Genomic DNA, 27,657 nt, shown 5'->3' with positions numbered 1-27,657 from the left:
GCTTCACTGAGGTGTAGTTTGATTGACAGGACGGACAAGGGTCTGAGGTCAGTGATAGGTGTTAATGCGCATGGGCTGTTCAGGAGAATTAGGAGTGAAATGGAAATGTGGCTCCTGCACTGATAGCTGCAGAAAGTGGGTAACCTTGTGCACAACGTAGTTTAACGTTCCTGTCCAGTTTGCTCAAGACGTCACAGGCGAAACATAAATGCAGTAAAGGAAAATAGCACCTGTGAGATCAGTGTTTTCACCCTCATAGTGCAATATGATGCTAACAGCTAACACTCTCTATCACAAGCTGGGAGCCGGTGGACCCTTGATGTACTGAAAGTTATGGAAATAGGTGAATTATGTGTATGATAAAGGAATATTCAAATCCTTCCTCTCAACTGATGGCACATTATTAAGCATCCATTAAGCAAGCTTGTGCAAGAATATCTAAAGATCTTAAGATGCCATTGATGACATCGAAAGGTTCACAGTAGTGTCCTCTTGGGAACGTTTAAAGATCTGTTTCATGTTGTGCAAGTTGTCCTCCAGAAACCAATTTATCACTTGCACTTTGAATGCTCCTGAACCGTTATTTCATCGGATATAAATGTCCCAGATCGTATAAAAAAGTAATCAGTGAATTACTGTGATTTATCTTGGTGCACACACATACAGTATGCATGTTCACAAGATGGGACATATCTAGCAGTGAATCTTGGCAGCTCCAGTAAGACATCAGAGGAGGCAGCAGCTGGCACCGTGTTCAGAGAGAGGAAGGCAGAAAGATGACGGGGGATATACGGAGTCTGTCAGAAGCAATGTCAGGGCACGGCTCTCCTCATCTGCTCTCCGCCGAGCTCCATTCATCTTGGCAGATAGCAATTTATATGTCAAGTTAACCTCCCTCCAAAGACTTGGCTCCGATGTCTGACTGGGGCAGAACAACTCCTCTGACAATTCTATGGTGCAATAACACAATTACAGGGCGGTGAATAGAGCGGGGAACAGCTCTAACAGTCGTAGTACATTAACCTCCTTTCACCACAACGGCCCACTTCATACTCACATACAGCGGCTGCACAGTGTAAAGGCAGAAATTACAGAAATATAACCTCTTTAACAGTGCTGCAGGAAAATGTTGAAAGGAGGCTGAAATGTGAAAAGGGTCGTTTGTATTGTAACATATGAGGCTTCTTTGTGGGTATCATGAGACTGTTTAAGTTGGAAAGAAAAAGGATTGCATTGATTAAAAAAGTCACACATCCTTCCTTTAATCCTTAAAGCTACAATATGTTCAAACTTTTCTACTGTTGGTTATATGATTGTAGTTCAAAATTACCTCCAACACTTTTTCATGTGTAGTACATTATCTTTGTTTTATCTACCGAAAATGTAAAATCCTGTAAAACTTCAAATAAACGGTCATCCTTAAAGACCTGCAGGCCTTTTTATTAGCCTGGTGTTGACGCACGTTTCCACAGATAAAGACAGGTCTTAGTTAGCCGCTCCTTTGCATTGTTTAATGTTATATATACATTTTACAAATACATGTCCTGATTCTAAATATTTAGAATCTAAACTACATATTTAGCTAAGATTTCTAAATATTTAGAATCAGAACATGTGTTTGTAAAATGTATATAATACATTAAACATTAAGATATCATATTTAACATTTATAGTTGCCAATGAAATTCTCTTAACTTTATATTCACAAAAACTACATTTGACAAAGTTCACAAACATTTCTCTAAATGTGAATAAAAAATTAATTAATTTAGAAAAAAAATGATGAAAAATGTACACACATTTTTAGGGATGTTTTAGGGTTAAATGTGGATAAATGTTGTTGTTATTTGTAGTGTTCGCGACTTTACAATCGGCGCCCCATAGCAATGGGTGGGTGATGGGAGACCAGTTATTATTCTGGCAGCTGTGGTTGTGATGCGTGTGTGGTGAATTTGGCCCTTTTGTTTGTTTGTTTGTTTTTAATGAACAGATTCTGTTTATTAGACTATGTGAACACAGAGTAGTGTTCAAGTAATCCACAATGAGAATAGCTTGTATTATAATGTTGGAAGAAAGAGGAAGCAGAGTAAGCATGGGGACAATGGCAGACATAATGGTAATAAATGCAGGTTGTGGGGCCCCCCACATATCTCATGCCTGGGGCCCCAACAGACTCTTGAATCACCACTGGAAATAAACATGAAGAATTAATACGTTTTATTAAACAATCGGCTGAGTGGACTTTAGACCACTAGGGGGCGACATCGCGTCATTCTACGTCGTTAACGTCAAAACAGAAGAAGTCTGTGACGCCTGTCGTCGTGACGTCACGATGTCTGAACGCGCAGCCTAGCCTGAGAGATAACGGCTTAGTTTTGTTTTTGATTTAATTTAGCCTTTGTTACGTTTGGAGACTCGGACATTATACTAGATGGGGACCAAGCGCTTACCATGAAACTCCGGCTGCAGAATGACAGGTGAGCTAAAGCTTTTAAAACAGCAAACAAGGCCCGAGAAACAAACATCTGTTAGCTGCTAATGCTAACTAAAACAAGCTAACTGTCACTACTTTGATTAAGTATTTGAAGTAATCGATGTATAGATAAACCACCTGTTATTAACTTAACAAAAGCTTTTACATTAGCTCCTTAATATCGGAAATATCGAAGTACTTGTAAATCCAAGCTACGCTAAGCTAAGGCTAACCTCTTATTTAAGTCAATGTGTCAAAACAACTGTTAAAAGTATCGTTTTTAAATTAATCTAGCTGGTAATTATTTAATAAATTAAGTGTTAAATGAAAAGAACCACATTCCTTAGATCTTCATTTGGTCTAAACCTGTTGTTTATGTACAAAAACAACAGGTTTAGACCTTATACTTTACAAAGACCAATCATTAATCCACCTTGAGTACACGATTAAGAAACTTAAACCAGAGTTACAAAGACAAACTGTGTTTTAACTCAGGTCCTCCAACAATAACAACCTATAAGCATCATAACTAGGAGCTGGTCCATACCTGAGCCAGCTCTGGGGGGGGGAATGTAGGAAGTTACCAAGTTACAGTGGCAAGGAAAAACTGAACCACTCATGTGGAACAGTCATCTGCCAAAAGTGTTTCGGGGTTGAGAGGGGATCAAGGGAGATGCAGGAAGAGAGAGAGACGGAACAACAATGACTACAATAGATTACAACATTACCAACAAGTCGTTAGATGTGTCTACAATGTCTCCTTTCACTTGATTTTTAAATGTCAAACTCTGTCTTACAATATCGTGTTAGATTATCTGGCAGCTCTGGAAAATGTATTTGAAAAGTAAAGATAACTTATTTCAATCTCTGTAAGAGTTCTGTTATTATTGTTTTTTTGTGTTCCATCAAATGTGTTAAATAAGCGTATGATCTCTTGATTTATCGATAGACGACCCCTGGATTTAACCAAGTCAGAGATGTTTGTGACAGTCCTTTTGATATCAACATAATGTGTGTGTTCAAGAATTGATAGAACATCATTAAATTCAAGAAAATTCTTGTTTACATTCCTACTGGACTTATTATGACTGACTGTAAACGTTTGATTCCATATCAAAGGAGTGATACCAGAAGAGCACAGAAATTGAGGGAGTCTTCTATTGTGATGCAGCCTGATTCAAGCGAGCGGGGCGCTAACGCAGGAAATGGATTGTCCCTGACGCTGCAGCCAGAGCTTCTCACCAGGACTCCAGCCCCTGGTGGTGCTGCTGCCGCCACAAACCCTGAGAACATTGAGGTACGGGTACCCATGACGAGCGGGCCTGGGGAGTCAGGTGGAGGTGCCTCATCCAGGAGGTGCAGAATCAACTCCCATGGCCACGCCCACTCCCATTCTCAGCCACATGGACACCATCGGGTGCAGCATCACCCGAACTCAGAGCCAGAGCTTGACTCGCCTGACTCTGACACGGACTCTGGAGAACACAGCACCTCCGTGTCGGAGCTTCGCTGTCTCTTCCGCTGGATCCAAAAGAGCCTTCCTTTCCTTGTCATACTGTGTGCTAAACTGGTCATCCAGCATGCTCTAGGTGAGTTTGAGTAAAGCAAACACATGCATGGCAACTGTATGCAAACAAGGAGACATATCAAACTCCTTCTCATTATCTTCCAGGTCTAGCTGTTGGGGTTGGCCTCTTTACAACTTTTCTATATGTGAATAAAAACATTCAAACTCAAGTCTTTCTTCAGGTAAGCCAAGAACAAAAAAGCACGCTGGTTGATTCCTCAAATGTTTAATTGCTGTTGGAATCCAAATCCATGTTGTTGTCTGTGTGTGCTGTTAGGAACGTCAGTCCAAGCTGCAGAGTGGTTGGCTGCTGCTGTTCCTGATCTCTTCCACCCTCCTGCTTTACTACACTTTTCTCACTGAGACACTTTACTATTGGTAAGAGTGAATGCATTACCTCATAGTCCTTACTTTGAACAAGACTGTGAGCTATTCCCTGTAACCAGTGACGTGATCTCATTAAAGACATTTTCAAATCTTCACTCCTGGAGATTTCTAGAGAATATCAGGAGGACTGCTCCGGGTTATTCTCCTGACCTCACTGTTCACATATGCACCTCACAGCAGGAGACTATCCCTGTCAGACGGGAGGGGGGGCGGGGGGGTCTCCTGAGCCAAAGACTTTACATAAAATAAATGATAAGGAAGTAGCGGCTGAAGCAACAGAGTGCGCTATACGACGCTATAATGTGAATATTTCCCTTTATATCAATGCTCGATGTGTAGCTCGACAGAATCACAATACAAAGTCTGTGCTCTTATTAAACTGCTGCATTATGTTTTCTGTTCTCCAGTATGTTCTTCTCCACTCTTCTGTTCATATTGTGATTCTGTTGGAACTACACTTCCACGTCATTCTTTTTACACCATGTCTTGCCTCAGGAGATCCCCCATCCCCTCCCGTCTGACAGTGACCGTCTCCCTCTGTGAGGTGCATGTGTGTACAACCAGTCAGGACTATTTTAGAAGCAGTCCTCCTGAAGTTCTCTAGAACTCATATTGAGTGCATATGTGAGAACAGCTTGACTTTATCAATAGAAGGAGCGTTGTAGAAGTGTAATCTACTGGATTATTAAGTATTTCGTTATCATGTCGATAGGACCTGCCAAATTTATGCAGAGAAAGAAAGCTGCTTTCATCATCTTCAAGCAGGATTTAAAGTTGAAGGATCAAACTGCACAACAAGTTTGGAAAGACCTCCTTTTTCTTTTTGTTTGTGGCCTGACTTCTTCAGTTCCTGTTTTGTCACATTTTTATTCAAGATGAACAGACAAACGAGTTTTTAAAGAGTTATGGTTTGGTCATCATTTGGAACCAAGGAAACATTAAGTGAAGTCTTGATTGTGGCACACTTTCCATGTTATGTTTATACGTCTCCACAGTGTGGAGTTAACCTGAATGTCCTCCTCCTTCCAGCCTCATCTTTCTCAGCCCAGCCATCGAGCCACTGGGTTTCTGGGAGGTGCTATGGGCCGTTGGTGTTACCAACTTTGTAATAAAGTTCCTCTGTATGGGGATGAAGTGCCTTATTCTGCTGCTGCCATCTTCCCTGGTGACCTACAGAGCTCAGGTGAGAATTTCTGAGTAACTTTAAGTTTTTTAACTTGCTTTAGAACAAAACTCCTGTTTCTCTTTCGCTGCAGTGCTGGTGAAGTAGTTTTAATTTAGTGTTTTTGTGTTTCCAGGGCCGCTGGATGATGCTGGCTGAAGAGATCGGTCAAATCCACCAGGCCGTGGCGCCTTTTCCACTGTGGTTCCGCTACCTGGTCATTTACCAGGAGGCTGACGGCACCCCTGGACTCACATTGGGGGTCCTGCTGGCTTTGCTCTACCTCATACTAAAGGTGTGTTCAGTGAAAATGACAATGTGAAAATAAAAATTGAAATCTCTTCTTTTTTTTTTTTTTTACCATAACTTTTGCCGCTTTCTGTCTCTTAGCTTTTAGGATTGTATGCACAGTGGACGTCTTTACTGAAAACTGTGAGGATATTTCTCAAAGGCGAGGTAAGAAGTGGTCAGTAGCACTGTTGATCATCTTCAGAATCCGTAAGCAGCTGTGTTGAAGTGTTGTTTTCTTTGGTTTCACAGCATACAGGCTCCGCGGCCACCAGGAGTCAGTGCAGCGAGGCTGGAGACGTTTGTCCCATCTGTCAGGGAGAGTACAGGGAGCCTCGAGCTCTACTCTGTCAGGTAAAATCAGAAGAAAGTGGGCACATGGAGAGGGGGGGGGGCTTAAAGAAACAGTAGGTAAAATGAGGGTTTTTACTGATGCCAGTATCAGATACATAAGGAGGTTTTTGAGCTCTAAAGCTGCTCTATAGGTTTCACCGACTGACATCATAAGAGCGGAACATCAGGAGAATATGGGATCTTTAAGTTCTTCTAGAATAATTCATTTAATTATTGTCCTTGAAACTTCCAGAGTACATCCCCTATGTTGATAGAGTCAAGTATTGTTTAAGTGCATGGCATGCTCACATGTATATATTTTTGTTTTCTGTGCAGCACATATTCTGTGATGAATGCATCGCTCTGTGGTTCAACCGGGAGAAGAGCTGTCCTCTGTGCCGCACCGTGATCACAGAGAAGGTCTATAAATGGAGGGACGGAGCCACATCCCCACACCTGCAGATTTATTGATGAGGCAGGCCGGAGGGGGCTTTGGGATGTGGGACACTGGTATTTGCTACTAGCTGTATTTAAATGTGGGATTTTTTTTTCTCTGAATGACAAATAATGTTGTACACACTGTTTCATGTATCGGCAAAGGGCTGTGATCCTGACGGGTGGTGGTCCATAAAGATTTTTACCTACAGAAGGTTATGTTTCTGGATTATTTACCAGAGCATCCCAGATTTAGCACTCCCAGGAAACTCTGATTATTCTCATGTCTCCAGTGTTGTTTTGATCTATTTTAAGTTTTTCTCCTCTTGTGTTGTTTTGCTTTTATTCATCTTTATATGAACTTTCCTTCAGGGGCAGAGAGATGTTGTGTCCACCTGTAAATAGAGGAGCAGCAGAGAAATATATAAATGAGTATTTTAAAAATATTTTTTTTCCCTTTATAATACGATCAAACATCTAAAGACGTGAACCTGTTTTTTACCCAGTGTTTCTAAATTTGTGGACGTGATTTCTTTTGTTATCTGTAACGATGAATGTGTGGAGTTAATCAGCTGCACACTTCAGCAGTGCTCTCTGAATCCTGTGTGAAATGACCCTTTGAGCCTGAATGTGTTAAAATGTGAGTCTCCAGCTCTGACGAGTGTCATGTGAAGGCTTTAATGAAGCCCACGTACGCGGTGACATCATGTGGTCAGCCTGCTTCCAGGCACGGAGGATGATAATGAATAACCGAATGTGACGGACGAACAGTTTGCTTAACGCTTTCACAACCTATAATGAGGATGCAAATGAGCTTGTGAGATTGATTTACACATAAATTATTTTTCTACCGAGGTGATGTGACCTCGATTTTGTAAAGAAAAAAAAATCAACCAAAGAGCGGGAGAAAGATCTATTTTATTATGTATGAGGTCAGTTCACCTTGTTATTTTTACCCATTTAAATCCATAAACTCAATAAAGATCTACATTTCAATCCTGTGTGCTGCATGTTTTATTTAATGAAAGGAGCATGACTAAATGTTTTAATAATGTAGAAAATGTGTTGCTGTATTTGGTGTTTAAAAAAAGCCTCAGGATGGTAGGCGTCCTCCACATCAGCTGCTGGCTCTATTCCTGGTCTTGGCCCTTTGATGTCCGTCTACTCCACTCTCTCCTCTCCATATTTCCTGTCTCTCTTCAGCTGTGCTACCGACAAAAGGCCAAACTAATAATCTTAAAATAATCTGCACAAATCAAACTACATACAGGAGTTCCCTGTGTGTAGTTTGATGGTGCAGAATCGCTGCACAATAATCACAGAAATTATCTTTTTTGAATTCCTACCTAATAGATTCTCAGCTTAAGTATCAGTAATTTACTTATTCCCCCTTTTTCAAGATAGATTTTCAAGCTTTTTATGCGTTTTTCTTTTAGAGATACGACAGTGGATAGTCATAGATCAGGGAGAGAGAGAGTGGGGAACCACAAGCAGGAAAAGATCCACAGCTTAGACTAGATTCAAACCCGACCCGTCTGCTCTCAAGGACTTCTGTACATAGGGCACGACTTAACCACTAGGCTACTGGTGCCCCAATGTATTAGTCTCAACTGATTAATTTACACTTACTGCTAGGCTACAAACTCACTGACTGAGCTACAGGACGGTGCAGATGTGGAAGAGAAAATTTGGTTTTCAGTGATGCACCGTTTTGTGCTTACTTTAATTAAAGGTTACATATCCTCCTCCTCTTCAACCAGTTTAAAGTCTCAGAGCTCCTCAAAACATGTGTGTGAAGTTTCTTGTTCTAAATCCACTCTGATCCTGTATTTGATCATGCCTATAAACCCCTCTATTTCAGCCCTGCTCAGAACAGACTGTTTCTGTGTCTGTAGCTTTAAATATGTAAATGAGCTGTGTCTGACCACGCCCGCTCTCTGGAAGGGCTTGGGTGTCTCTGGCTTTCTCGCTCCATGTCATATTGTTTACGGTGAGAAGGCAGAACAAACACCTAGCTGTGGGAGTGTCACCCACCTGGGGGAGGGGTTACTGCCCTTTGTGATGTCATGAAGGGAAAATCTCCAAACGGCCTGTTTGATCACACATTTTCTGAAAAGTGGAGCAGACAAAAGACAGAGAGGATGGACTTTTCTCATCATTGGGGGGTTTGTAGACAGACTAGAGACACATATTAGTGTTAGAGAAACATGGTGAAGTGGATTTTGTTTGTGACCTTTAAAATGACACTGATTAAACACACTAAACTGTTTAAACCAGCACCCTTTGTTCTTCACTCTCCAATCAATTACATGCTCTGAAACAAGTTCCATAATGCTTTATTGTGACCTCGTTACGTACATGATACAGATTAACATTCTCCATCTGAAGAGGCGGGTCTACGGCAGCTGATAAAGCGACAGAAACGTTATAATCGCCCATCTGCGATTAACACATCTCAAAGATGTAAGCATCGTGCGGAGGATACTCGTCAAGCATCCCAGCTTTTCCTGACCCCTCTCAGACTAAACAGTCGCAGCATTGATCCTAATGGGATCACGTCATCACATCGCAAAGGCACAATGCATCGGTTTATTTTCATAAAAACTACCCTCCTGCTTTAAGCACTGCAAAAAACACAAACTGAACTTCAAGTTTTCTGCAAAGGAAGTCAAAGATTTAAAATATTGTTTTTTGCAAATTGCCTGTGAACATGACACTATGCCACACAATAAATACGATAAGACTTTAAGGTAACCGTCATCAGTTTTGGTATGAGGAAAAAAAAAAAGAAGAAGATGCATCTGAGGTTTCTGTAGGACATTATCTGCAGAATTAAAATCATACTGTACAAGCTAATCATAATGAGAATGTAAGTCTCCAAATCAAAGGATCACACATCCTGCAGCCTTATCTAAATAATACTACATAATAAATACAAAGATTGCATAGTGTGAACAATGCAGAGGAAACAAAATGGCACTTGAAATAAATACAGTAACAATGGAACAAAGGGAGACGTTGGAGTGACTGGTCTTAAATACAATTAAACTGGAATGGTAGAAGACGAAAAAACAATGAGCAGCTCGTCAGGTTAAGAAGTAACTTGCAGGAAAAAAAAATAAAAATGCCTCCTAGAGCATCAATAAAATCAGTAAAATCAAATGTGACATGGTGAACAATCTTATCCAGAGTCTACCAGCAACAACATTTGGTTCATTCAAACAGTGGTTTTGGTCATCTTGTTCAAACACTTAAAGGAGCAATCTGTAAGATCTCTGCTGAATGAAATGATAAAGTGACCTTACTATATGATCAGACATTTTTTTTTAAGACAACCCCACACGGCCGTTTTGGACGCCCCTCGGTTCTCCAGATATGAGACCAGTTATCAGGTCAAACCAACAGGTGTTGCAGCGATGGAAGCGGGCAAGAGAAGTGGTTCAGATAGAAGTGATTGTACTCGACCTAAAAAGCCTCTGCATGTTTCTAATAAGCTCCACGAGCAGAAACGTGCTCAAACTAGGATCAATATTGGAGATGCTTTTGAAAAATGGAGAGAGGTTAGAACACAGAAAGGTTTACAGACTGGTGCAGAGCTGGATAAACACTGAAGCTTCAGTGTTCACCACATGGCAACCTGTGTGAGCATCAACTCTAGAGAGGAGGGGGCGGGGGGAGACAGCTCTCTACAATGTTTTGAATATGGACTGCAGTACCCATTTTAAACACTAGGGGTCAGAGATACATATTGCTCCTTTAAGTATTTGGATAAAACAGAACATAATGGAGTCATTTAAACTGAAGCCTATTAGCTTTAATTCGATTAGCATCATGGGAATCTGCACCCATTAGTGTGGTCCATTTTAGGGTTTGAATGGGTCTCCAGAGGCTCGGATTGATGTCAACCAGGATTTAATAGATGGTCCCCTGACTTAGCCCGGGTTAACCCCCTGATACCGATGTTAAAGTTTATGGATGCAAAGCTCCCGAAACAAACAAGACATGATATTCTTTATCTGAGCATGTTTTGTTTCTTGGTCTCTAAACCTTGAAAGTGGAGATAAAGCTGCATGAAAAAAAAACAAGATAAAAAAAAACAAAACACCTTCTCACTACAGGTGGTCCAATACAGACGCTTTGTCACAGTGTTTCATAAACACAAACTCGTCTTTCTAACGCCTCTCACAGGAACGCCCCATTGTTGTGAGGAAGCACATCATGATTTGAGTTCAAAGTTGACTTTTCTTTCCATGTGGGACTCGAGCCCCCGTCTCCATGAGTATTCATTGGAGCTAGAGAAAGCCTTGTGTGTCTCGTGCAGATGCTAAAGGTTAATTTGTGCATCTTCATGAGAAACTGAGGGGGTCTGCAAAGCTTAAACATCCGTCAGTTAAGGAGTGATATCAAGCTTCAGAGCTAAACACAGAAGATGTAAGTGACACACTGAAAGAAAAGGGCATTTAGAGTGTGTTTACATTTAACACAAAGAAACTGAACAGTGCTCCTGGAACAAAGAGCATCCCTGTCAGCTGGTATTGATTGAGATTGGAGGGGAATGTGTTCAACTTAAATGTCTATCTGTTCAGAGCTGCTGTTTTCTGTAAGTCGTCTACCTAACCCAGAGAAACAGGCAATGGGATTGTTTTCCTCAAACGTAAAGGAATACTGCAGAATTATTCTGAAATAGTGCTGCGTAATGATGGTGTTTTCAACACATGGTAAACACTGACATTATTTCAGAGAGGGTTGTTAATGCCTCCTGAGACCCCGACCCTTCCAACAAGGTGTACTTCAAGCTACGATGGAAACTTGAATATGAAACTCAGATTTCAGGGGCAGCCTGTCCTGAAATATTCTAATAATTTTCAGGAGTGCATGTGTGAAAACAGCTCCAACAGACCCCGTGTCTAAGTGTAACTCAAAAACATCTTTTTGTAATTTTTTGTCTTTGTGGACCAATTCTCAGACTCCTTGTTACTGCAGCTCTCTGGCTGAAACCAGGAATAGACCTCGCTGCAGATTTTCAGTTGTCTTTACCTGACAGATTTAATGAAGTTCATCTTTATATCAAAGAACAAAAATCTACTCAGCAGCATAGAGTCTGAATGCTGGTTTCAGTGTCTTTGCCTCACCAGACTGCAATCGATTTCATTTTATGAAAAAGTTGCAGTGTGGTTAGTTTAAGGCATCTGCTGGTTTTTTTTCCTGTAAAGATTTTTTCTTTCGGTTAGACAGTATTTTAGTATCAATGGGTACGCAGCGGTCTCTGGGGGAAACTTCACTGTGAACCATAATGGATTTACCAAAGCTTGCACAGCACTCATCCTGGCCGAAATGCTGTGCTTTGAGAGAGTCCTGCTTTCTAACAGTATGACCTGCATGGTTTTTGTTTTGAACAACATGATAATGAATCAAACAAAAAAAAAGAAAAAAGAAGCTGACCTATAGAGAAAAAATAACCACCCCCTGTAACCATATCTCTCAATGTGATGGAGGCATCTAGTTGTAAACACTAAAAGTAACATCATCCAAAGTATAAAAGCACCAGTCAATCATATGATAAAGCCAGTTACACCAAAACCACCTCAGCACAGTCATCGGCTGGCATAACCCAGCGAACAAGCAAGTGGACTTTCATTGAGGAGCCCCCTCTCCTCCGAATGACCGCATCCCTTCTGTACTCAGACAGCTGATCATCTGCATCACGCTGTGGAGGCGGAGTCAGGAGGATTTCAGAGGCTGTAAGACGGGAAGGCGCTGCTGGAAGAGCTGGTGATCAGCGTTGACATTGTAAGTCAGTCAATTTAAAAAGATTCTACAAGTCTCTTTGAAATAAAACTATAAAAAAAGAGGAAAAGGAAGAAGTGGAAGAGTCCTAATGTTCACCGAGGAGCCGGGCGTCATAAGTTCATGCGTAGATGTTCCGGTCTTTTGGAGTTCAGGGGGTAGACCTGCTTTTTGTACAGCCCTGCATTGATGCCTGAAGGTTGCCGGATCGGGAGAGGTGCAGAGGCCTCGCTGCCGCCGCCCGTGTCCATTTGCTCCACCGCCGACACCTCCATGGGCTGATCCACAGAGTTTCCGTGGGACAGCAGGGACGGGCAGCCAGTGAGCCTGTGGCCCCGGGGCCAGCAGTCCCCTCCTACAAACTTCACAGGACTGCGGAAGAGAGGGAGAGGAACTGAGAACATGACATACACTCACTAGCCACAGTATGAGAAACACCCAGTGTTTCCCCTAGGTTTACAGCTTTTGGGGAGGGGGGGTACGGGCAAACAGACGCCGACACAAACACTTGAAGGAACCTTGGTGTTCATGTGTTACTTTTAATGACAGCTGTCCTGTTCTATGGGAAAGGTATCCTTAAATGACTTCTTTCCCGATTTCCGACTCTATCCACTATCCTATCTCTACAATAAAGACACAAAAAGACCAAAAATACATCTAAAAATACACCCCCCAATGATTGATCAATTCTCTGCATTTAGAAGTCTCTTCATGTTCAGTTTGGATTGAGAATTTAAGAACAGGCTGCTACGGTGGCATGGATTATTCAATATGACCGAGGAGTTCATTCATAAACACATGAAGCTGCAGCCGAGCGTGACATTATGAGAAACAAAGGATCAATTGGATGTAAACTTTACATCAGATTTGAAATGTGAAAATTGTCCAGCTCTCCTGATCTCTAGAGAGGTTGAGTCATTGAAGTGGAACTCTTATTCTTCTGATGATGGTTTGTTATTTCAGATGAATCTCGCAGCATTTACAAGCTCAGCGGATGAGTAATCGAGGCAGGAAAGACTTGCTGTGTGGAAAATCTGTAAATGATGACCAAAGGAATTCAACGGAACCGGAGTAAAACAAAACATCTTGTTGTTACCTCACAGGTGTTCTCGGGCTTCCAGGGAACTTCCGCGGTGAGCGGACCTTTGGCTCGAAGGAGAACTTCTCTTTGACATTTTCCAGCACAGATGGGGCTACATATGTGAAACCCTGAGGGAAGGGGGGCGGGACAATAACAGAGAGACATGTGAGTCCACCTCTTCAAAGACTTTGTTTCCAAAAACAACCCACAGCTGATGATGAACAATGAAACACTGAGTAAACCGAATCATGCAATGTGGCGAAACAGTGAGAGAAGCTTCCAGGAAAACCAACAACACTGAACCAGCTGGGACGAATTAACCGATTCTCGTAAGACTGACTCGATGAAAAAGAAACAGAAAACATGAAGTCTGCAGCTGACCTCTGTTTTGTGTGTGAGTGTTTGTTGACATTGTGTGTCCATGCTGCACGAGGACCTTGACCTTAATGAGATCTCCATATGAAGATGATGGAGAATATGTCAGTGTAATGTTTGTGTTTTAGATCTTCCTGCTCGGGGACCACAGATGTAAATGAGCTGTGTAGTGAACTCTAACCCCACAGTAGTGTTGTGTATGGCCCCGGTCAAAATAAACCAATAAACTAACATTTCTCAAAATGAATACTTGCTACAAGCGCTAAAACCTGACAATGGCTTATAGCAGTGGTTTTCAACTGGTCTAGCCCAAAGACCCACCAACAACTCCTTCATGAAAAGAGTGACCCAGATTTCTGATATGTTTTTCAACCAATCACATTTATTGAATGAAAAAAGTGTAGTTTGTACCTCAGTTGGTACGCAACACATGACGGAATAAAGAGAAGGAACAAAACCAGCAAGTTTTGAGAGCACTTAATAGACTTTTGACACTTTTTTTTGTCCAGTCACATGTTCACGACTCACTGAAAACGGCTCCGCGACCCACTTTTGGGTCCTGACCCACCAGTTGAGAACCACTGGCTTAGAGCTCATACCTTCCCTGTACACTTACATTTACTACACTGACTGAAAGAGATAACTCCAACAAATGAGCGCTGGTCAAAAACAAACAAACAAGAATTCTAGTTCTGCACTACATCCTAAACGCCAGTTATGACACGATTGACTCCACGCTGAGTTGAAATATGAAGTTACCGGCAACATACTTGTCTACAATAGTGCTGTGCAGTTATTCAGTATATCAACTTTCAATGCCATATGAGCACATACAATTTAAATACGGAAAAAGTCTGAATTGATTGACCCTATTTATCTTTTTTTTTTTTAAGTAAACGCACCATGTTGAGTCACTCTGCATGCACAAGTCCGTAACTGTATTTAGATTTATTTTCAGGAGGATCATGTTGCTAACAGGTGTTGACTAAAACATGAAAAACAACAGATAGACACAGAGGCTGTGAGTTAAAGCTTTTTTGGGATGTATCACACTTCATTGCATGGTGCAGGCCTAATCTACAATGTTCTTACACCTGAACTAACCTATATGAATGGACGAGATGATTTCTGCATTCTGTCTGTGTCCTGGATGTACAGCATAGCATGCAACCTGCAGGGCAGGTCGTTTGTTAAACTAAGGACATGTCCGAGCTGCTCAAACATGCAGAGTCATCTTCTTAAAGGGTTGTGTAAAGGTGAGAGCATGTTTACGAGTGCTTTTGAACCTCACCACTGCAAAAAGAAAACGATACTTCCCTGTGTCATTTCCTTCAGAATCTACCTGACCATTGTTAACACACGCTGTACTTGTAGGCAGGGGAAAAGGGGTCAAACATGGGAGGGGAACTACGGCAAACAGTGCTGCGTGTTTCCTACATTAGTGCAACTACGAGCCGTGGGTCAGTAATTTTTTTATAAACAAAAGCTTTCTGTCATGTACTGCGTGGGACTGACACAAAGCCATCACTTTACGTGAGCTTCAGGATTAGCCACTTAAGGGAGGACTCACCAGGAAGACTTGATTGGCACTTTCGCTGAGCGTGGAGTCGTCAGGACTGTCCACTGGAGTCTGGCTGGTGAACTTGGAGTCAAACTGGCTGGCGTCTTCGGCTGATTGCTGCCAAAAGAAGACGCAGTTCAGTTAATCACATTGTAGGGACGAGTCAGAGGCGACAAAGCTGCGTGAAATAAAAAAATCTCACCAGGAAAGGTTTAAATGGAGGCTCTACTTTGCGGGCAAGGAGGTCGTCCCAGTTTGTGTGTCGGAAGAACGGGTGGACCTTTCAAATAACAAGACAACAAACAGGTTTATATATTTTAAGGATTTCTAAGAAACATTATTTCTTGAGTTATCACAAATTAACACGCTGCATGCTGAGTCTTAGTCAACAGATGTCTCTACCTGCACCTCTGCAGCATCTCCCGCTCCAGCTCCGAGTCTTGATGAGGCATTACGTTTCAGCAGCTGAAGGAGAACGTTTGGAAAGTCAGTTTTCTGCCTAACACTACTGAAGTCTCATCAGAGACACACAGGGGTTTGCTTTTTCACAGCTCACCTTTTTCAGGAGGTCCCTGGCTTCTTGTGTGAGGTATGGAGGAAGGCTGAGTTTGCATTTCAAGATTTTGTCAATGGTCTTCTTTCTGTTTTCACCAGTGAATGGAGGCTAACAAACAAAGAAGGATGGAAACAATAGTTAGAGGAAGCCACAGCAGCACATTCTCCTGATGCTGCAGGGGTTTCACTATTTCACACCTGAACAGAACTTTGATCAATAAGAGATTTCAGATTTAGATTTCCCAGTCAAAAGCATCATCAAGGAATCTCTCAGCATATTTTTTCTCTCCACCGTCAACTATTTGAGACATCCACTGTCTATCAATCATCTAATATGCTTATCCCGTTGGGGTCGTGGGGTGGCTGGAGCCGATCACAGCTGTCAATAGGGAGAGGCGGGTACAAACTGGACTGTTCACCTGCCAATCACAGGGCTGACATAAAGAGACAGACAACCAGCCACACTCACATTCACACCTACGGGCAGTTACCCTAACGAGCATGTCTTTGGACTGTGGGAATAACCGAAAAGGAACCAAAGCATGAACGGGGAGAACATACAAACTCCAACCAGAACATGTTCCAGGTACCTTCTTGCTGTGAAGTGGCAGTGCTAACCAGCCCACTACTTGAGCTACTTTTAGAGGTATCATTGTCCCTGCTTCTATTAAGATAGCAGTCAACATGCTGTACATTCCCCTGCCCTGATAACTGTCAGCTGGTTAGTTTGTGCACACACAGAGGTTACTGTATAAGGGCAAGAAGCCATGTGTTGCCAAATGCTGTAAAATCCCAAATGGGAAACATATTTTGAAAGTGCATGCTCTCTGTTTTTTGTTGCTCCATGTCTGTGTTCTGCTTGTTGTAATTAAAAAGCTTTACGTCACGATTATTGCTTTAAGCTTGTTTATTGATTCACATCTGTAGGAGCCTGTAAACCATCATTCTGACTAATTTCAGAATAATTGCCGGTATGTTTATAATATACAACATCCCTGAGAAATAGATGAAATAATACAAGTCCATACTGAAAACTAAATGACCATAAAGTCATATTTAATATAATAAAGTAAAATGAGTTTGCTGTGAATGAAGCCACTGGCTGAGGTGCAAAAGGTTGAAATAGAAAACGATTAATTGTGGATTTAGAGAATCTTGACACCTCGTCTGTCCAGTCATGAAGTGTTTGACTATCTATAAATGCTACTACGGGTCGGTTGGTTTGTACTTACTGCTCCTGTCAGCATGTCATACATAAGAGCCCCTAAGCTCCACCAGTCCACTGCTCGGTTATGTCCACTCCTCATCAGGATCTCTGGAGCCCTGAGGAAGGAGAAGTCGGTGAAACATTATACAGCTAATGCATCCATCAGTGAAGGAGGCAGGAAACGTGACTGCAAAGCTGGAGACTGAATACAGTTATATTATCTGGGTGGTGATTGTGTGACATACATGTACTCGATGGTGCCACAGAAGGTGTGGGTGACCGTCCCGTCATGGATGGACTCTTTGCACAGACCAAAGTCTGTCAGCTTCACGTGTCCTAAAAGGAAAAACAGAACCAAATTAGCAACATGAGTGAAACTACACACCAGAGATTTTATAGATTTAATATCAGATAACTCTGGAGGAATGGTTCCACCTGGGAACTGAATATGTAGAGAAGACTTATCATTTATCAGCTCTGCCCTCATGTGTCTTTACCGTTGTTGTTGAGCATGATGTTCTCAGGCTTCAGATCCCTGTAGATGATGCCTTTCTGGTGCAGGTGACCCAGAGCCATCGAGATCTCAGCCAGGTAGAAACTGTCGACAGAAAGGTGAAGACAAGGCTCTCAAAAACAGCAAAGCTTTAATAAATTAAGCATCCCCCCCCCCACCCCTGTGACCTTTAGTCACCGAGCGTATTCCTATATTCACTTTCCCCACTGTGATGTGCAGTGAAGGCGTTATTTTCAAAGTCATATAGAGTTTTCCAGGAATATTGCACACCCTTATTTGTTCAGCAGCTCGGTTTGTGTAATCACTGTTTTCATCTACAGGCTGTGTTTATGAAACAGAGCAGCATGTATGGCTGCTGTTCCAAGTGAACGTCACACTGACTCAGAAACTGTGTCACCTTCAGCCTGTTTTCCAAAACTGAAAGCTTCAGACCAGAGCTGTTTGTCTAATTTTTATCCTCTATTTACTAAGAGTCATGTGGCCCATACTGTCCGCATTTTAAACCATTTCAGGGTAACTTGTGAGGGTGGCTTTTTTAATATGTGTACAAACACATGAGGTGAGTGGAGAAGGCGATGAAGGATCCTCAGACATTTAAATTTGATATGTTTGACAAGAACAACATCCTGCATCAGAATTATTTCCAGAAACTTTATCTCTTGTTTTCATTTCTCAGGAAAGGTTGACGACAGACGCTCTAAACTCACCACGCCGTGTCCTCCATGAAGATGCCCTCTCTTTCCAGCTGCATAAACAGCTCCCCACCTGCAGCACCATAACAAAAGAAGATCAGTCAGATGCATTTCAGTGGAAATAATGAATCATATATTTAAGTCCCGATCTCATATCCTCAGTCCAAGGACTAGATTGTGTGTCTGTGTAGGCTCTCAGTCATCCAGGTTACTGTAAATCGTAGCTTGATGCAACAATAACCACAAAATAAGCAAAGACTATTTTCATTATCAGCAGGCTAATCTTCTCCTCTCAAGGTTCATCACAATCCTGACATGTCTGTTTTCTGTTTCTGCTCGTTTCTTATTGTTCTTTAAGCGTATGTGGTTAGGCATCAAACTAGTATTTCTATGATTCGCAAGTTTAACGACACAGATCTTGCTTTGCACGTTATCGTGGTCTTTTTTGTCAAAGCACTTCCAGACATCGCTTTTCCTGGACACGACTGACACGGTGCATGTAACGCTGACGATTAAACAACGCATGCACTCGTTCACCAGTAGGGAAACGTTCCCTGAATCATGATGTCAACAACGAGTACTCAAGCAGCTGAGTAATCACACCCATCGCTCATACGGGGTGAAAAATTAAGGGAAAACTTCGTCCTACTCCTATTTGAAATGGTCCTGTTAGCTTGTGTTGAATATTGCTGTTCAGGTGAACGTAACAGATTTATATTCCTTTTTGTGTTTAATTATTATTATCATGAATCAAATTATTATAAAGTAAAGTGACGAGTTAACTGCCCCTCTTAAGGAAACTGAACTCTTTGTTTGTTTGGACATCCCATTGCTCACCGCTCAGATACTCCAGGATAAGGTACAACTTTCCCCCGGTCTGGAAGGCGTAAATGAGGTCCACGATGAAAGGGTGCTTCACCTCCTCCAGAATGTTCCTCTCCGCTTTGGTGTGCGCTGTGTCCTTTGCGTTGCGCACAATCATGGCCTGGAGAGGGACACACAAAAGCACACAGACTCAGGGCTGTGAAACTATTCAGGCTGTAGCTTTTAGCCCAGTTTGTGTCATAGCTCCAACATCAGCTGCTGCAGGGGCAGAGCACATACAGGAAGCCAGGTTGGTAGCTACAGTAAAGTCTCATTAAGCCAATAAACACAGTCATTAACTCAAAACCTCAAGCTTCGGGGAATAAGAGCTGGCTTTTCAGGCAGAGGCAGGCACCAGCTCAGTGTCAGCTGCAGAGAGGAGGCCAAGCTGAACAGAAGCAGCATATCTGAGGTTTTAATGGGAGAAAGCCTGCTGCCATTATTTTGGGTGGTCTGCCCTTAGCTCTTTGCTTCACAGCTGAATGCACCAGTGTGTCACCAGAGACGGCACACAGTGACATTCAGCGCACATGAAACACGAGACACGGTTAATCTGCGTTTGGCTTTAGAGTTCAAGTATTTAAGGTGCTAATGCCCTGTATACGTAGGTAACATAAGTTTGCTTACATATGGATTACAGAATGCAGGAGCCCTTCCTCTTACACAACCTTACACTACTCTGTCTGAACACCAGGGGGCACACAGGCTCAGACTGACTGTTACACTGAGCTTCTCTTTCGGTCATCGAGTTCATTCTCACTGAAAGTTATTTAAAACCTTATAAACCCAATTTAAGAAGGATTCACTCACCTTCTTCAAAACTTTCATGGCAAAAATCTTCCCACAGTTGGCACCTGATACTTTCCGAACCTGGAACACCTGGAAAGATTTCAAACACGTCAAACACAGTCGATATAAATCTACACAGTGCTCCTGCATGTAACATGAAACCTTTTCCTTTACTGGCCAAAGTAAAAAAAAAAACATGACTGAAACAGAAACAACAATATGACGGACAATTTTTTAATATTCTGTGGATTCTTTCAAAAACCTTCATTTTTTTTAATTTCCTAAACATTTAAAAGATTTTAAAGGCAAACAAATAAAACAACATTAACAGCATAGTTTATGTAAAGACTTCAGGACTAGACTCGGGGCTACGATGAAGTTAAAAAAAACTTATCCAGTCCAATCCTTATTTATATTTTCAGTTTTATGAACCAAGCAAAGGCCGAAGCTTTCAAAATAAAAGCAAAGAATACAGAAAAAAAAGCAACTACCAAGACATTTAGGGATCGAGACCAAGACCATAAGTATCACTGAAAAATCATCATCTTGTGTGGAGGGGGCGTGTCACTCACTTAGTCTGAAGTCTGACTTGGTAACAAGCAACTTCAGTAGTCCGGGTTAAAATCCAACATGGCTGCTTAGTGCATCAACAGTAACGTTTAAGCTGTAACTATTGTGTTTATCTGCAGCTTAGTCCTCTTTTATGGGATTAAATCAATTACACCGACAGTATCGTGCAAGCTCTATTTGTGGACCTGTTGTACCTCAGGAGACCCCCCTCCCGTCCGACAGGGATAGTCTCCCGCTGTGAGCAGCATATGTGAACAGCCAGGTCAGTTGAATCTCCGGAGCAGAGATACACAAAGACATGTGTAAACGGCTACAGTGTGTTGTTAGCACCTTTTTATTAGCTTAAAAAACAAATGTACTCTTGGAATGATACTTTTCCGACTTGCAACTGTAACGTGGTTAACCCGGGTTTGACTTCATTGCCAGCGCCGAGATCTGAGTCCCGAGGTAAATGGAACGCACCATAATTCCACTTCTTGAGGATATTTTTCTACGAGGCTGGCTGGAAGAAGTCCGGCTTAAAATATGGTCGTTTGCATTCACACATGTGGCTCAACTCCGAACATTTTGGGAAATTTTTAGAAGTTTAGTGCATGTGTGAAAAGGCTTTTATTATTCTAATTCTGTGACTGATGCAGAGAAGGACTGCACTGATTTAGTCTAAAGTTTTAAACATTATTCGTTAACAGCGCTTTTAAGGGCAAAGAACTTCCAACCTTTCAGCGAAATCCTGAAGTGTCAAAACACGAGACTATAAAAACAGACAACAGCAAGCTTTCTTTAACTGTTGCTGGATTGTAAAGCTGGAAAAATTCCCAGGACGCAGGAAACGACTTCTTAGTCATCAGACATAAAAACCACTTCAAGACGTACTAAGTCACGCATCTGTTTGCAGAGTGAAAAGTGTTTCCAAAATAACTGTGATGTGCACTTTCTGTGCCAAAGCTTAGAAAAGAAGAGGTCAGGAAATTTCCACAGCTCTATGTGTTGGTGACACCAAAAATCAAACAATCAAATCAAAACGTCCTCATGTCAGCGGGTCAAACACTTGATGGAAGGCGCTGCAGATGATTACAGTTCTGTAGTGATGTGGGTGAAGGAGGAGGCCGTTTGGAGATGGCAGATGTTACATTTGAAGTCGCAGTATGAATATCAAACTTTCCAACAGCTAGAACTTACAATGCTCGCAAAAAGAGCCGTGAAAATAAAGGAGGGAAGCAGCTTTCGCATGCAAGGCTTAATTTCCAACCACTTTATTTAGCAAAAATCCCCACCCGTTGGAATTATAAGACGACTGAAATGTCCTCCACCACAAACTGACAATGTGATGACAGGTCCAAAACAAAAACAGGGAATGACAGAAGGGTATTTCCCCCACTTTGCAAACAAAATGTATCAGAATATCTCAACTACTTCGGGTCTTTTTTCCAACTACACAGCTGTTAGTATCATTCATTTACTGTTTAAATTTCAAACTTTACGTTTACACGCCGCGATAACCAAAATAACATCTTAGACGAGAAAATCAGAAAGAAGCCAAATCAGCCATCAGAGACTGGTGAGCGAGGGGCTTGGATGTGTATAGGTTTCAGTTTGGGGGAATTCAGATACCTCACCTTTCCGTAGCCTCCTTTCCCCAAAACTTTCAGCAGCTCAAAGCATTCAGGCCTGATCTGCTCTGTCCCCTGGTTCACGCTGTTCTCTGAAATTTCAAACTTCTCACAGTCATCCATGTTACTGGCAAAAAAAACAAAAACAAACAAAAAGAAAGATAAGAGAACATAATAGAAAATCACATTCAAAACATTCAATTAAAGAGGACATATTATCCCCCTTCTCCACCGTTTCAAACAGTCCCCCTGTGGTCTAAATGAAACATCTGTGCTGTGCTTTGGTCAAAATATAACATGAATCAAGCACCAGAGGAGGTTTGTGACCCTGTAGAAACCAGCTCTCTCAGAACGCTCTGTTTTGGTGTGTGTGTCTCTTTAAATGTAATGACCCCCCTCTGAGTTTTCCCGGTACACATCACTCCTCTGTAGTGAGAATAAAAATGGCAGACCTGCGCTAAAGTTTTGTTCTAGGCTGGGGGTGGAGTCCATGGGTGGAGACACCAGGGGAGGGGAGGGGATCTTTTTTTTTTTTTTTTTTACCAGAATCCCACTGTGACATCACAGGGAGAGCACATTTGAAACAGAGCATTTTTCTCTGTGTTGTAAGACTTATGCAGACCACAAACAAAGGACTGGATGGGTTTATTTCACATTTTGTGGGTCTGTAGACACTCAGGTTACCCAAATATATGTTCAAAAACACTGGGCAAAATCACAAGGGGATTTTTTTTATAATATGTCCCTTTTAAGATTTTGCTGATCATTTGTTGAATGTACGAAGCAGTATCATCAATGAGAGCTACTGGGAGGGCTGCTGGATTTTTGATCAAATCGTAATCACCATTATTTTTTACTGAGATTGCGATCATGATTATTAAACAGTAGGGATCGGAATCTTTGGGTGTCTCACGGTTCGATTTAGATTTAGAATCTTGGGGTAACAATTTGATTCTACTGTACTAAAAGAACAGAAACCGCCCTTTGTGGACCTCACTAGAAACAATAGAAATCATCACGCAGGATACAGTTTAAACCCTTTTTTTCTTCCTGGGAAACTCCCCAAAATAGGGGTCAAGCGTACTCAGATCTGAGGTTGGGGTCCCTAATGTGAAACCACCCTTAGAAGAGCGCCGTTCATTCATCCAGTAGACAACAGACAATGTCAAGGAGCACTGAGGCTGCTGTCGAGGTTTGTGATGGTCCAACACATCTTATAAGAGTCGACCCTCGAAGCTGTCACTCATCAGTTATCACTAACGGTTTGGCAATATGGTAAAATAAGATTGTGCTTAAAGGGAGACTTCACCCATTTGCATTAATCTTTGTATCATTAGAAACCTGTTAGTATTTTTGAATGGTCGTGCATCCCGCCCTCATTTTCCCCTGAGATGGGAAATCTTTGTATTTCTAAGTCTGAAAAGGAGCTTCCAGTGACGCAAAATGACGATTTTTGCGTCACTGGAAGCAGTTGCGGTTAGCAGGGTGAAACTACAACGCTAGTTCCTCATATTTTCGACCACTGAAGCTACAGACCAATCACAGATCAGTGGGTGGGAACTCACTCCCAGAATCGGAACTTAACGTCCGCCATATTGCTTGGAAGCTATGCCAACAGGCTCTATGGAGAAAGTTGATAACGGCGAAAAAAAAAAATATATATATAGCGGCGAGATGGCTGCTGCCGACAGGCCGGTCTTGTGCTGACCGCTGGCCGCAGCAGCCGAGAAACAAAACCGTCTCGCGGCTATATTGCTTGACGCCTGCCTGTCCGCGGCGGTGAGGACGAGGAGCCGGGGCTGGCTCGAGCTGGGGCGGACTGGTAGTGTCGGTGCTCTCACTGTTTGCCTATGAACACAGACATAGAGTCTGTTTTCTGACAGGAATTTCCAAGATGCTAATTCCTTCTGGAAGAAATCTCAGAATCAGTTTAGGAAACGGTGTGTGAAGTAAACATGTCTGTAAACCTGACCTTAGTGGGAGTGGCCTGCGGAGCTGTGCATTCTGGGATTAGGTGTCTTTCATCCACATGAGCCAAAAAAGACACTTTCTGCCTTTTCTCGGCCAAGAAGGCACCAACTTCAACATTTATTTCACATTTCTACAACATATATGACCCAATGTCAATACAGATTCATGTTTCAACGGGTGAAGTATCCCTTTAAGAGCTAAAGTAATACCGTTCAGTCATTCAAATCAAAACAAATGACTCTCTTCATCCTTAAGGGTCACAGTAAATGACAGTTCTACTTTTACTCACAAGTCAAAGCCACTGCACTGGTCCATGTATTCACTGAGCTGGCCCTGGAAACAAGAAGAACAAGACAGATAATATCAGCATGTAGCAGGGTCAAGGTCAATTCAGTTAAAGTCACATCAGGTACATCAAACCAAGGTGCTTCAATAAGTAAGTTATATAGCACCTTTCAAGAGCAGACATCCTGAAGTGATTCACATTAAAAAACTAACAGAGACATTAAATACAGACAGGTACATAAAAGTAGACATACACAGATTAAACAAAGACTGTCCTCTTGGCCAGGTCACGCTTGCTAAAAATCTTGATCTCAATGGGTTAATTACCTGGTTTAATTTAATGTTTTTAAAAGCTTAAACAGATGGGTCTTTAACTTCGTTTTAAAAGTGTCCACAGAGTCTTGAGTACGACAGTTACAAAATGAAGGTGCAGTAACTTCAAAGGTACAGTCTCCTTTTGTCTTAAAACTGGTGCGAGGAACCACCAGCAGACCCTGATCAGAGGACCTCAGAGTCCTGCTGGTGTTATTTGGCTTCAGCAGCTCAGTGATGTATGCAGGAGCTTGACCGTTAACACATGAAGTCAGTGCAAAGACATGAGGGTGGGTGTGACACAAGACCTTCTAAGATGATTTGGTCAGCAGCGGTTCAAGGACGTTACACTCAGACATGTGAGAAGATAATTACAATAATGAAGGCTTGAAAAAAACGTTAGTGTGGACATTCATCTTGAGCTCCAGTACATGTGTGTAACACTAGTGTGTGTGAGAAGAAGCATGTCTCTCAATAACAGATTTGATAACAGAGTATAAAACCAGAATTTCCCCCTGTGGATTAATTAAGTATGTAATACTTCAAATTCATTTTAGAGCACTTTTAGGCTTCTTCATGTCTCATTGTGGACAGAGGCGAATTCGTTTTATTGTTGTAAGTGTGGTTTCCTTCTAGTATATTTACATTAATGAATGTTGTATTTTTAATAAATAAACATGTTCAAAACCTTACAGTTTTATGATCAGTAATGAGTCCATGTTTGATAGTAAAAGTTAATTAAAAAAGGGCCAGAGTTTAGTACCACTAACTTCACATTGGGTGAGTGATGGGAAAGCTAACAAAACAAGTACAGGTTGTTTGTCAGTTGTACTGTTAAATTATTTATATTCCACTTTGTCTTTGTAAAAGTAAAAAATAATTATTAAACCATCTGCTATGTATATTTGAACTATGTGGCGTTCAGGTGACTGAATATAATGTAGTTAAATCCATACAACAGGCGGATGCCGATACAGAGCTCATCTAACACGATGATTCCATTGTCGGACACACAGTTATCTACGCCCGGTGGGACACGTAGTAAAGTAATTTAGCGCTTTCGTTACGGCTTTTTTACGACGGCTTTGTTCAATATTATCTAATTTATGTTCTTATTTGTCTAGGTTTGCTGGCATTGTACATTGTTTTAAACGTGTAAAGTCTTTTTAAGCTTGAACGCTGGTTGCGTCAACTTAAGCCGGGAAACACAACACAACACGGCTACACATGTCCGCTGTCGTGGGGTTTAAATGTTATTGAGCACGACCAGTGATTTATTCGGTATATTAAACAGATATGTCCGTAAACATGTACAGGGTGTAGCAGATATACAGTATAGTGACTGTTACGGGGACACTACCAGATTCCGCGGGAAAGGGGTATCTGAGGACATGTCCGATAATAGACTCACTCACATTAGCAACACGGGCCTCCAAAGTGCTAGCTACGCGCTTACTAGCTTAGCCAGCTAATGTAGTAACAGCGGCGGTGTTAGCCTGAACGGTAACGTAAACTCACCGCGTCCTCCAGCTCGTCGTCAGAGACATTCTCATCCGGTTGATCCAAATCGAGGTCGAACACTCCAGCCATGCTCCCGGCACTTCTTCTCTCAGCGTTAGGTCTGAAAACGCAGCTTCGCTCCCCCGCTTTATGGGAGAGCCATGATCACCGCTACAGCCGGCTACAGCAGGCAGCAGCATGTGTTAGCATCAAGCTAACCAAAACAACACAGTGCAGCAGGAAGCCTCTAGTGTCAGCCCCAGGCACTACTCTATTCAGCTTAAAGATCCAGAAATACATCACAAAAGTATGAAAAACTCACGATAATAACAGAGGAAGCAATTTAATGCAGAATAATCGGTCATATTTAAACCTTCCTAAAAATCACTAAACTACTTTTCCTCACTCAAAAAGAGTCGGAGTGAGTTAAATGTGTACTTTTTATTTGTTTATTTTTTACTTTTATTGCAAGGATGAATGTAGAAATTAGCAACTTTGCAAATTGCATCTAAACAGTGCAATACATTTAAAGCTAGGGATGCAAAGATTAATGGTAAAGTCGTGATAAATTGATTCAAAGGGGTCAAAGTTCACATCAGTACATCAGTAAAAATGAATCTCAATAACATGGTGAGCGTCAGCAGCTGTAGAGGAAGATTTAGAAATTGAGGGCGCACCACCGTCTTTTAAATCGGAGGAGTGGAAGCATTTTGGTTTCCCCAAGACAGAAAATGAAAGAGGAGAGAATATAACAGACAAAAACTGTGTGCAAATATTACAAGACAGGGAACTACACAAATAGCACAACCAACATGATGCAGCATTTAATCCACACCACGATGAGAAGCTCCAATCTCCTCCCATTGTTGAGAGAGAAAAACATTAAAGTCCAAACCACACTGACAAGCGTGTTTGCAGCCCCTAAAGGAATCTTTTCCACTCATCATTTGTCTTCAGTCTCATTTTGTAAAATAAATCTTGAGAGAATCTTCTTGTGAGTTGAGTGAATCGTTACATCCCTACTTAAAGCAGAGGGTAATGCTATTTTAGTTCGTCAACGCCCCTGAAGTACCAAAAAGTAAGAAAAAATTAATATATAATATAATGCGCTTGCTTATCTTATGCACACAACATAATAACTTGTTAGCGAAACAATTATCTTGTGGCACAAGATTAAAACCTGTGAACAGTATATAAGGACCTTTTTCACACTGAGATTGTTTACAAATTATAAAGATCTCGTTTGCAGAATATAATCAATTATCATCTAACTTGTTCGCACAAGATAATCTCCAGGGTTTCTGCAAATCCTTAAAAAGTCTTACCAAGTCTTAAAATT

General features: G+C 41.7%; 2 protein-coding genes across 2 annotated transcripts; one reads left to right on the top strand and one right to left on the bottom strand.

The window, feature by feature from the left end:
- The first annotated feature begins 2,294 nt into the window (after window positions 1-2,294).
- On the top strand, window positions 2,295-7,641 carry rnft1 (ring finger protein, transmembrane 1). Its single transcript, XM_061055893.1, has 9 exons — window positions 2,295-2,477; window positions 3,593-4,062; window positions 4,146-4,222; window positions 4,318-4,418; window positions 5,457-5,610; window positions 5,726-5,884; window positions 5,980-6,045; window positions 6,130-6,231; window positions 6,547-7,641. Exons 1-9 carry the CDS (start codon window positions 2,452-2,454, stop codon window positions 6,679-6,681), a joined length of 1,290 nt encoding a protein of 429 aa, XP_060911876.1. The 5' UTR covers window positions 2,295-2,451; the 3' UTR covers window positions 6,682-7,641.
- A 1,324-nt stretch (window positions 7,642-8,965) lies between these two features.
- Window positions 8,966-26,545, bottom strand: rps6kb1a (ribosomal protein S6 kinase b, polypeptide 1a). Its single transcript, XM_061055892.1, has 15 exons — window positions 26,337-26,545; window positions 24,511-24,554; window positions 22,257-22,377; window positions 20,092-20,160; window positions 19,255-19,402; window positions 18,433-18,490; window positions 17,709-17,809; window positions 17,457-17,547; window positions 17,237-17,327; window positions 16,006-16,113; window positions 15,852-15,914; window positions 15,652-15,729; window positions 15,459-15,566; window positions 13,529-13,641; window positions 8,966-12,804 (listed from the first exon to the last, which is right to left on the bottom strand). Exons 1-15 carry the CDS (start codon window positions 26,406-26,408, stop codon window positions 12,546-12,548), a joined length of 1,524 nt encoding a protein of 507 aa, XP_060911875.1. The 5' UTR covers window positions 26,409-26,545; the 3' UTR covers window positions 8,966-12,545.
- Between the last annotated feature and the right edge of the window lie 1,112 nt (window positions 26,546-27,657).

The sequence above is a fragment of the Labrus mixtus genome, chromosome 14 (assembly GCF_963584025.1).
Source record: "Labrus mixtus chromosome 14, fLabMix1.1, whole genome shotgun sequence".
Classification (NCBI taxonomy): domain Eukaryota; kingdom Metazoa; phylum Chordata; class Actinopteri; order Labriformes; family Labridae; genus Labrus; species Labrus mixtus.
The sequence above is the reverse complement of the archived record's forward strand: the minus strand, read 5'-3'. Positions and strand labels throughout refer to the sequence as shown.